General features: G+C 39.7%; 1 protein-coding gene across 15 annotated transcripts in view; it reads right to left on the bottom strand.

The window, feature by feature from the left end:
- Positions 1-12,181, bottom strand: part of LOC143293555 (uncharacterized) — a 116,965-nt gene that overhangs the window by 34,222 nt on the left and 70,562 nt on the right. Inside the window, exons 7-8 of one of the 15 annotated variants that reach the window (XM_076604504.1) lie at positions 3,963-4,111; positions 2,194-2,325 (exon numbers count right to left, since the gene is read on the bottom strand). The exons of 8 other annotated variants lie outside the window; for them this stretch is intronic. In XM_076604504.1, coding sequence (XP_076460619.1) covers positions 3,963-4,111 — 149 coding nt within the window. In that variant the 3' untranslated portion in view covers positions 2,194-2,325. Of the gene's footprint in view, positions 1-1,275; positions 2,326-3,734; positions 3,890-3,962; positions 4,112-5,889; positions 6,048-7,057; positions 7,201-12,181 lie in introns of those variants that run through there. 6 more of the 15 variants (XM_076604501.1, XM_076604503.1, XM_076604507.1 and 3 more) reach the window with 6 other exon arrangements.

The following is a 12,181-nucleotide window of genomic DNA, read 5'->3' as shown; positions in this document are numbered from 1 at the left end:
TCACTCAGTCTGGCTCCATGACTAAGCCATTATTGTTGTTAGTAGGGGGCTTAGTAGGTGGTGTCCAAAGTACGTTAAATCAGAACAGGCACCACTGAACACCACCGAAGTGACACAGCAGCAGTGCAGGGTCTCCTCTGTGTGTGGCCTCCTGGCGACCCAACATCGATGGTTACCTGCGGACTGCCGACGCTGGAACTGTGACGGACGAACCCCAGAGTGGCCGTGTATGGGGGAATCTAAATGAGCGGCGTGGGAGTACTGCTACTGAAACGGTGCAGATGATGGGGCAGAAAAAAAACAAACATGCTAACTGACTTAAATATCTGTAAAAGATAATTCAGCAACATCACAGTGAATCACTGTAAACTCTAAAACCACAATAATTTTTATTATAAAAGATAAAGGAAACAAAATTACAGTGGGAAAAAACAACAGATCTCTCTCTCTCTCTCTCTCCCTCACACACACACTACACAGAAAGATCATATTTAACTCACTCTGCCTTAGGCCTGAGCAATGCTCATATGTAGTCTTGACTGGTCGAACTAGTTTTCTGAAGTTTTAACCATGGCTAAACAATTCAGTATCAGACAGAACTCTTTGTGGACCTTATGCAACTTTGCCGACAAGCGTCTGATGCATTCAGAAAATTACAAAAAAAGAAAAGAAAAAAAAGAAAAAAGAAAAAGAACAACAGAAGAGAAAAAAAAAGAAAAAAAAAAAAAAGAAGAAGATTATATTGCAAATTTTTTCAATGATCATAAAAAGAAAAGTTTCATTTCTCAGCAGATATAACTAAAAAATAATCTGTTCCACAATTAAGACAGTACTTAAAGACACTGGACATTGCTCATTACAAACTTGTTTGAAAAAGGAAACTGTAAACACACACATAATGAATATAATGAAACCCTAACAACAACAATACACGATTTTATCAATAAAGAGGTATATGTAAGCATTTAATTAGTTAAAAATCTAATTACAAAATAGAAACAAACACAATTATTACTGAACTATTCAATCAGTTTAACATTTAATTACAATTAAATTGATTTTTTTCTTCATGATGTCCAAAATCAATCATGATCCACAAACTCACCAATGGCAGATAATTGTTTTCATGTACTTATGTATCTCCACATTTTTAACCCCCCCCCCCCCCCCCCCCCCCCACATTTTTAACTAACTCCCCCCCTCCACATTTTGAACTCACTCCCCCCCCCCCCCCCCCCCGAAATATCTGCAAAAATAAAATAAAATAAAAAGGTACATACTCTAGCCTTACTTTCTCTATCTCTCCCCACCCCCAATACCCTCCATTCAGGCCTTAAAATAATCAATTTTGTTACCTGATTTACCTCAGTATTTATGTGATAATATCAAACTTCAAACTTTAGAAATATAACATCAAAGATGATTCTTGTGTCACATGCTCAACAAAACCAGCAAACAAATAACTTTCAACACATGATAAACATATCAGACAGAATCATCATTGGCACTAAAAGTTGAGTAAAATGTAGTTTGTTCCGCCATACAACCATTAATTAATCAACACATCCCAGAAAGATTATTCAGGGGGATACGCTTTCTGAGAGAAAGAGAAAACCATCTTCTCATGATGGAAGCAGTGTTTCTCAACCTGCTTTGAAGTCTCTCTCTTTTCTTTCTTTCTTTCTTTTTTTTTGATTTGGTCTTGGTGTGATATGGTTTTGGGTGCATGTTTTGTTGTGGACAGGCTGTTTGCCGTGTGTATGTGGCAGGGTGCTGGCGAGTGTCTGTATTCGTGTGTGTGTGTGTGCGCGTGTGTGCGTGCCTGAGTGCGTGTTGCAGGGATGTGTTTTTCTGGAGGGCATCATGGGTGGTTGGGTGGTTTCCAATGCTCAGTTGTGTGAATGTTTTCTGGCACATGCTTCCGTGTGTATGTGAGGGAGTGAGGGTGGAGAGCGGTATTGATGGGGGAGGTGGGAATGGGGAATGAAATGTAAAGCGCTTTGAGCAGTATTTCTGGAGAAACACGCAACATAAATGTCCATTAGTATCATTATCATCTTTGCAAGTCAGAAAGACAAACACTTTCCTTGTGTGTTTAAGTACAAACACTTTCCTTGTGTGTTAAGTTCCACCTTTCTGCCACTAAAGGGAGGAAAAGTCAGATGGCCTTGTACACCATGTTCCCTCCCCTGCCCATAGCCTGCCAGTTGCGGACATGCTGAACACGATCTTTGCGGCGCTGTTCAGCGTTGGCTGCGGAGATGCGCCACCACAGACTTTTGCGTATCTCTGTTTTGGATTCACCTGATATGTACTGGCACAGGCCTGTAAGGACACAAAGGGAAACTGGTCACCGGGCTGGCTGTCAGCATTGGGGACTGTGGGACATCCTCATCGCCTGACACACTCATTTATCTGGCATACCATACTCATCCTCTGATATTCTGGTGATCTGATGCTGATTATCTTAATACTGATGTTCTGACACCAATTACCTTAAAATTGATAACCAGACACTTGATTATCTTACTACTCATAATCTTATACTGTAATGTGCATATTTTCAGCCACTGTCATAAACAATTAAAAAAAAAAAAAAGCCTGCTAGACTGGAAATGATCGAGGTCAGGCCTTTTCTGTATAAAAAGCCTGGTATCAATAACTGTGCACAAATAACACTTCTGTATCCTTTTCCTGTTTCTAACTTAAACATGTCTGAAGTGCATGGAGAGGAATGACCTGCCGATGTCAAATCTCATCAGCAGAATGTAACAAAATACATGTCATTCCGTGACAACTTAAAATGAAGACACACAGTCATACTTTAGAACTGTTATGAGAAATACATGCCATTATTCTTCCATGATGCTGTGCGAAGAATGTTGTTTCAAAAAGGCTGGGAGAATATGACCTGACCAGCAGGCTGGGTCTGTATGTAGGTCAGGCATCTACTCCCCTGCACCCACCCCCTTTTTTTTTTTTTTAAATTCAAAAGCTGATGTGGTGTAGCATACATGGATCAGTCTGCACACTTTAACTACTTGAAAATGAAACGGATGCCAGGAAAGACAAAATGATCTGCAGGAACAAATCCTTGTGGTCATTCTGACAAGTCACAATCTGGCACAGAGACCTGCATTTTTTAGTTCTTGGAAGATTCTGACGATGACCTGTAACAATTACCGGTGTTCTTCTAAGAGCTACGAAAAGAAAGCATATTCAATTATTCAATTTGTCTGAATGTTCAACAGATTTCAATCCTTGTTCTGCAGGGTTCAGCCACCTTCCATCCCACGCCTCCAGGATAATCAGAAAAATCTTATAACTTACTGATTAAAAAAAGAAAAGAAAAAAAGAAGCAGTTATTAAGTCTTCTAGTGAGGACAATTTACAAAAAAAAAAAATTATGGAAAATGTCAGGAATAGCAGCCTGTGATCAACCTCACAGGAAACAAAAGGAATGGGAAAGAAAGCATGCAGGAAATGACACAGACTGGGATCAGTGCTAACTGCCTTTTGAACAAAACTTTGGCATCGCTGGGAAGAAACATTACCACTGTTTATGAACTAAGCTGGATGTCAAGATCGATCTCTTTTGTGGCATCAGATACCACTACATCTTCACAAGCACCCACCAGCAGACTTTAAAAGCCAAAAAGGAAACAAAACAAAACAACTGTGACCTGGCCCAATGTCTACAGCTAGCCACAGGGGCATTCACCACATCCACCTACCTATTTCAAGGGTGCATAATTAATTGGAGGTCTCCCAGCCTTCCCTGGCGGCAAGCCCATTCTTTTCCTGTACGCCGATTTGGCTTGGGTGATTCTAGAAGTCAAAATACTTCTAAGTACAGGCCGCTTTACAGAAGAAACTTGTGCACAGAAGTCTGTAACACAGATATCATAACAAGTAGGTGTTAAAAAAATGGGTCTGAGAAAGAAAAACTGCGCTTCACCTACCTACATCAGACATAAAAATGCAGGTCTCCCAGCCTTTCGTGGCGGCAAGCCCAGCTTTTTTCTGTGCAGGTGGGTGGCCTTAGTAATGATAGAGGCCAAGACCGCTCTAACCGCAGGGCGCTTTTCTGAGGATACGTACGTACAAAAGTCTGTAACACAGACACAAGGAAAGAGGTCATTAACACTGACGTATGTCCCCACATTACAGCTCTTTCAGAACAAGGAAAGAGGTCATTAACACTGACGTACGTCCCCACACTACAGCTCTTTCAGAACAAGGAAAGAGGTCATTAACACTGACGTACGTCCCCACACTACAGCTCTTTCAGAACAAGAAAAGAGGTCATTAACACTGATGTACGTCCCCACACTACAGCTCTTTCGGAACAGGGGAAGGTGAATAAAGAAACTGGTAGGTGGGGATGGTGTGGTGTGTGTGTGTGAGGGGTGAAGTAAGGGGAGGGAAATGGAAACGGTACAGATGGCCAACATCCTGTATTAAACAGAAAATAGTTTCAGTTTGATTCAGTTACCAGAATGTGTCAAAGCATACAGACTGATCCCTAAATGCTACACCACATCTGCTGTGAAAATGAAAAAAAAGGAACAGATGCCTGACTTGCTTGTTCCACATTAATTCTAACCTGACTGGAAAAGGGTTTGAAAATAACTCTGGAACTGATCTCTGCAGAATAAGACAGAATAACCTGATTCCATTCAGGCCACTGTTGTTGTACCATGCTATGGAAGTGATCGCATACTATCAGTTTCATTTTCAAGGAAGTGTCAAAGCATGCGGACTAATCCATGTATGCTACACCACACCTATTACATAAAAAAGACGAACAAAAAAAGAGCGGATGCCTGACCTTTATATTATTACCTAATGTACATGTCAGGCCTTGAGAGCCTAACCTTGGCTTAAGATCACTTAGAAATTGATATTCTCTTGCCAGACACTCAACTGCCATCATGATCTCTGTCTACACAGAATCAGAAGCAAAAATCTGAAACATGTTGTCGGTGATAATTGCCTAACCCTTACCATCATCACACCGATTCATCAAAAACTCTCAATGAACATCTCCTCTGACACAGATAACTAAGTTTCAGTTTTCAGTTTCCAGGACATGTCAAAGTGTGCAGAATGATCCATATAAGCTACACCACATCTGCTGTTTAAAAAAGAGAAAAAGAAGGTGGACCAGATGCCTGATCTTTGCTTAAAATTCAACAAGCCTTGAGATTTCAAAAGTCAAAGACTACGTACAATACTCCAGAAAGTCATCAACATCAGACATGAAAACTAAAACACAAATGTTCTCTTATTTTTCATCTCAAATATACCCCCAGCTGATCTGTCAGTCAGCGGGTAAAATGAGTGTCTGGAGGTTAACGTTAATGTGCAAATATTAAATTGACTCAGTTTGAAACTGAGTCTTTTACAACAGCAAAAAGAATAAAGTTGAAAAATGTGGATGGTGTAACACTTAGAGAACAAAAGAACATCAGCAAACATTGCATTGATGAGTACCATTCTAACCCCAACCTTAACATCCATCCATCGGCTTACATAAGTGCACAGAAATGTTAAGGGTCCACACGTACCCGAGCAGTAATGTAATGACATCCAGCAGGGCAAAGCCAAGCCTGTGATCCAAATTTCACTGGGACCCTTCTGTACGATGCTGAGGAATGCTTGCACATATTTTGTTCAACTTTATAGGCAGGCATAGTCTCCTTTCCTAGTAAGCGTGCAGTATTTGAAAACTATACACCTAAAGAAGCCAACAACTGTACCAAATTCAAACTGCAAATATCATAATGCCAAAATGACATCAGCCTCCTTTGTGCTGCATTGCATTGTACTGTATTGTATTTATGTGGAAAACAAATGTGTATCAAAGCCTAAACTACATCAACCTACCTATGTCAGAGGCAGATAATCATATAATGCTGGTCTCCCAACCTTTCCCGGAGGTAAGCCCATTTTTCGTCTGTACAGGAAATTGGCCTTAGTGATCACTGACGTCAAAACACCTCTAAGCACAGGCCGCTTTTCTGGTGAAATGTGCGTGCATAAGTCTGTAACACAGACACAAAGGTGGGAGTTACAACTGTGTAAATGGCATACTGAATAAGACAGACACAAAGAAGTGGGACTTACAACTGTGTAAATGGCATACTGAATAAGACAGACACAAAGAAGTGGGACTTACAACTGTGTAAATGGCATGCTGAGTAATACAGAAAAACAAAAAAATACAGACCAGAGACTCAAATCAAATCAAATCAAGATGCTTATAGTCCTGCCGACCATGAATAGAAGAGGCCATTTGAAGGCAGAAGACCCGAGACCAGAGACTGAAACAAAACTACAGTGCTAACACCTAAAGAACAGACACAGGATGATCTGATCAGGTTATTCACTTCAGGACATTTCACTGTTGAAAACATCAACGTCCAGCAAACAATTTAAAAAATCATTTGCCTTATGTGTATATATATAATTATTATATAATGTGTGTGTGTGTGTGTGTGTGTGTGTGTGTGTGTGTGTGTGTGTGTGTGTGTGTGTGTACATTTTTTTCATCATACTTCATTACTTACTTACAAATTTGTTTATTCTTTTTAATTTCATTTTTATTAAAGTCAATGTTTCATACAATCCTAGGGTAGGCTCTCAAGGCCTGACTAGCACATTGGATTTCTGAACAGGTCAGGCATCTGCTCCTTAAATTTTTTATTTTTTATTATTTAAAAAAAAAAATCTTTACACTATGTGTTTCAGACTGAGTCGCAGATAAAAGCAGGGTCTCAAATTTCTCCCAAACTTGGGCCACCCAAAGCCACAGTTTTAGTAACTTACCTAGCAACACACACACACACCTACAAGCTCATGTGTGGGGTGAAAGTTGAAAGAGAGAGAGAGAGACAGACAGACAGACAGAGAGGGGCTCAAATGGAAATGCAGGCATACAGATGCTGACTTAGCCAGACACAGACAGACAAATGGAGACAGATCAGATCACAGCTGACCTGCAGACACTACAGAAACAGGACGTTACCAGTGAGGCAGGTATCCACCCTCCTACCTAAAACTGGGACAAGAAGCGGCCTCGAGGCCCCAGCTGGGGTAAGCCCAAACTGCGCCTGTACCACGCATTGGCTCTAGTGATCCTAGACCACAGCACTGTCTTCAGTGGCCCCCCGTCCCTGGCAAAAGGCTGGCAAAAGGCTGAAACCACACAATCACACCGTCTGTGGGAATACAGTGCCACCCCTGCTGTGTCGTTCCTGAACTAATGCTTGAACTGTGGTGTGTCTGTGAGCATTTCAGTTTGTTTCAACGAAGTGTCAAGGTGTGCAGACTGATCCATTCACGCTACACCACATCTGTGTGCATTATCATTTTGTGTGAAAAAGGCAACCATCTGGTCTGGCTGCTTTTTTTTTCTTTCCTTTCTATATATATATATATTCTATAAACTGGGAGGCTCCATGGCAGAATCACTTACATGTTGGACTTGTGATCCAGTGCTCACCAATGACCAGAGTTCAAGGCCCTGTTTTGACATGGTGCTGTGTCCTGTGAAGACACTTTGATGTTCCTCACTTCACCCAGGTGTACTGTACTGTATAACACTGTATTGCATTGTATTATTTTTGTCACAACAGATTCTTTGGTATGAAACCAAGGCTGCTCTCCCTGTGTGGGGAGAGCATGTCACCACAGTTCAACGCCATCCATACATTTTCTCATCTTGTTTCTGTCTGCAAGTGTATTTGTTTTACTATCAAAGTGGGTTTTTCTACAGAAATCTGTCAGGGACAACCCTTTTGTTGTTGTGGGTTCTTCTATAAGAGCAAAGTCCATGCTGCACACAGGGCCTTGGTTTATTGTCTCATCTGAATGACTAAAGAAACTGAAACTGTGTGAACAGAGGGGTAGTCATGTGGTCCAGTCTTTTGTCACCCTGAACTAATACTTGAATGACATAGGTATTGTCTGATCCCAGCCTTTTTTTGTATTTTTTCTTTTTCTATTAACAAAAGATGGTACTTGGTGGTGGTTACATGTGCAGAATCTTCAAAATGGGAGCATGTGCCATAGCCTCAACACATATACACTCTTTCACACATAAACTGAAACTGAAACTCACACATACAACTGCATGCAGACAGAGACACAAGTGCCTGCACCTGTGCATACATGCACACACACATATATACACAAAGATCTGTCTTTTATCGTGAAAATGTAACAGATATTCTTTAACAGGTAAGGAAAAAAAAAACCCAATCATATATTCCAATTCTCTCAGTTCTTTTTATTATTGGCTTTTTAATATAAACAATGACATATTTAAAACATTATAAACAATTCTAAAGTAATGTAATGTCTATCTAAATATCATGTGTTCCAAAATTAAAAGAACAACTTATGCTATTTACTACTTCCTGGATATAATGAGTTCAAACCTCCCCAATTGCCATTGAGTTCATTTACCATTTTCATAGAGAATTTCAAAGTAAGATCTCATACCAACACACACATACATACACACAAACACCACACTGTGCAACTGTCTCTAAAGAATTGTGCAATTCTTTCTAAAGAATCTACCACCAGGTTTAGTCAGGATTACTCATCATAGTTGACTGTTTTGCCATCAGTCTACCCGCTACTGTCCTTAAATCTGTCCACATTTCTGTGAATGACTCATTTATTACTTTCAACAGTTCTGTTCAAATGCTAGTTCTTTTCCCTATTCATGGCTGCTCATGTTGCGCATCTAACTTGCTAAATCTTCTAAGATTTCTGTTGAACGTCATGATAAACTCTGTGTTTCAACATACCACTCCGTTCCACAACAATCACTTTCAGCTTCAATGTAAAATTCAGGTGAACCAGCATGTTTGTTCTGTCCCCACAGCATCTCTTAGCATTACCATATACACCCCTTAACCCTTTCACCGCCAAGCTCGCATTTATGCACAGGCATGGTAGAGGAACCATGTCACTGAAAGGTGACTGTTCATTGGTCTGTTATCCATGAACCTACTGCTCTTAATGTTCGGTGGTAGGATAGGCCATATTTTCTATACATCGCAGGGGGATTCCCCAGCTATTCTTAGCCACTGTCTTTTCTGTGTATATATCACAAGGGAATTTTGGACTCTAAACTGACTGGCGGTGAATGGGTTAAAGCAGAGGATGGCTGCCAAACTGGAGCTATAGAAACAATCATGAACAATAAAAACAAAAAAAAAAAAAACACAACTAATGATCTATACAAAAGATCAATGCAGTCAACAAGGACATCAATATACACACACCCCTTCAAACTGATATTATGTGTTGAATTTAACTCATCACAGACAAAATTTGGGACAACTGGTATCAGCAAAGTGTCACTCAGTGCTGATTTTCATATATTCTCATTACAACAAACTACTGAGTCCAAAAGTTGTCCAAACCAATGCTTTTCAAATCAATACCATGTTTCATGAGTTACTTCCCTTCATCAGTCGTCCATCTTCCATTTGATTTGCAGCTGGCAGTCTCTGTTTAAATTTTAATATTTAAGATGTAAAATCAGATATATGGTCCTCCAAGACATTTTCATGGACAGCGACAAGGTGCTAATGATTTGCATGATGATTCCAACGCAGAAAATGACCTAACTAAAGCTTGGATATATCTCCAGTCATGTCAAGTAAGGACAAACTAAAGCACAATCTATCTCCGACCATCATGCCAAGTTTGAGGAAAATCTGTTCACAAATGAAACCACAGAGGTACTTTTTGTCCAACTGTGTCTTGAATGGTAAAAAATGTTTCCAAGACTTCATTTGACATGCAGTCACTGAACACAAAGAGAGAGAGAGACAGACAGACAGACAGGCAGATAGAGACAGAGAGAAAGAGAGAGAGAGAGAGAGATCAAGAAAGAAAAAGAAAAGTGAGTTAAGCAAGAGACAGAGAGAGGAAGACAGACAGTCAAGAGATCAGAAACAAAATGTTCAGAAACACTGCAGTCAGTGCTAAGGGTTACCCAGATCAAACTCTTACAATTCTCAAAGAACGGCTGTCCACAGACAACCACAGGTTTCAGAGCCACTTATTACCATAGTCACAGAGAGAGAGAGAGAGAGAGGGGGGGGGGGGACAGACAGACATATAAACTCCTAGTTCTCAAAGGACAACTGTCCAGACACCCACAGGTTCCAGGGCCACTCTTTAGGGCCATCAGGCAAAGAAAAAGAGAGAGAGACAGATATAGACAGAAACACAGTGAATTATGTACACACACAGAAGGGTGGTGGGCATACAATTTGGAGGGGAGTTGGTGCTGGAAGAGAATGAGAGATAGAGATGAGACAGAGGCAGAAAGAGAGAGAAGAGAAGAGACAGAATCAAAGAGATAGATACATACAATAAAGAGGGAGTGGAGGAGTGGAGAGATATGCTGTTGCCTTCAAGTCACTTTCCATTCATGTGATGTATTCTTTTCTTTTTGTCAGTCTTGTTATTCACTTACTTGTGGAACTGTGCACCTATCACAGTATAAATGAACACTTTATACCCTTACTTTCTTAGTACTGATTCATCTGTAACATCCAGCTGCTTTCCTTGGACCAAGTACAGATATTTCCATACTGCAATGTGGACATTCAGTTTCATTTTCTCAGTCAGTTGTATTATCATTTGGTGCTTTTAGCTTGTTCAGTGTTGTTGATTTTTAGCTTCTATATATTTTGGTGGTGTTCCAAGGGGGCTGAGCATGTTTTTGATGATGTGCGCGTTCTGTGTAAAGATGGCTTTGACAGTGTACTCAGCGGTTGTTGGGCTGGCCCACAGAAAGTGCAGAGCACTGACACAATTTTTTTTTTGTTCAGAGAGAAACTATGAAATAAGTTCCAGTGTATTCAAAGATAAATCATAAAGCATTAATTTTCTTATCAAGAGAGAATGATCAATGACATCAAAAGCCATTGCAAAGTCAACAACAAGACCTCCAGTGATTTCATTGTTATTTATGTAAGCCAGCCATTGATCTATTAAACTTGTTGGTTCAGGAAAAAAAACAACCAAAAAACAAAAACAAAAAACAAACAAAAAAAACAAAAAAAAACAGGAAGTGCAGTGCAGCTGAACTGATGGAATACAGAGTGTTTAAAAAAGAAGAAAAGAGTCCCCGCACCCCACCCTGGCAGGCTGGTACAGAACAGTACCACACTGTCCAGCAGTCCATGATTCAAGTGGCTACAGTACAAGTGTCCTAATCCCTCACCCTGTCCTGCAAAACATGTCTTCAAACCTTCAATACCTAAATGCTATTTCTGACAAAATGATCCCAAAGTGTAATCACAAATGTGATTGTGGCTTTCTTCACAAATCCAGGTCAATCATAACTAAGACATCTCAAATTATTTATCATTTCTTTTTCTTCTTCTTTTTTTATATTATAAATAATGAAAAAAATTCCTTCTCAAATGTATGATTGTTGCTCACAAATACAAGACAATAACATTAAGACATCTAAGATGTTTTTATATTTCCCTACATGTGACGTCAGAATCTTTTTTGTGACGTTAAGTCAATGGCTTCCATTGTTTTTAAGATGGTTTATCTGCATCATTGTTACAACTTTATCCTATGTTGTTCTCTTCTATCTTCATCAGCGGTCTTTTAAGTTGTGGTGCATGATGATCATGGGGTTTATCTGCATGATGGTATTTTCATCATGAAAACTGTTGAAATTTAACAAGTGTATGTGTGTGGGTTTTGGATGTGAAGGGGGAGGGGGTTCACAGGGGTACAAATGGAAATGGGAATAATCTATGTGGATGTCATGAGATGAGAATGGCCCTATTCAGGAAAATCTTGAAGAGTTCTGATCCACATTTGTGCTTACTTCTGCCATTTATGTATGACTCTCTCTCTGCTTGTGAATAATAAAAAAAAATCCAATATCTTTTTAAATTTTTAAATTTTGAATTATTAGTTATCCTGGCTTTTCAATAACAACTACTTGTGGCATGAGACAAAACAGGAAACTCAGAGAAGCCAGACACCACATGTTGGGGCAGAACAGATCTAATATAAATTTATCATACTGACAATACTGTAGACTTTATATTGTAATTTTCTTTTCCAGAACTAAGGAACCTCATCTGTGATATCTTTCTACGGAAAAATAAAATGCCAAAAA

Source organism: Babylonia areolata, chromosome 19 (genome assembly GCF_041734735.1).
Source record: "Babylonia areolata isolate BAREFJ2019XMU chromosome 19, ASM4173473v1, whole genome shotgun sequence".
NCBI lineage: Eukaryota > Metazoa > Mollusca > Gastropoda > Neogastropoda > Buccinidae > Babylonia > Babylonia areolata.
Note: the sequence above shows the minus strand (reverse complement) of the source record. Positions and strands in the feature narration are given on the sequence as shown.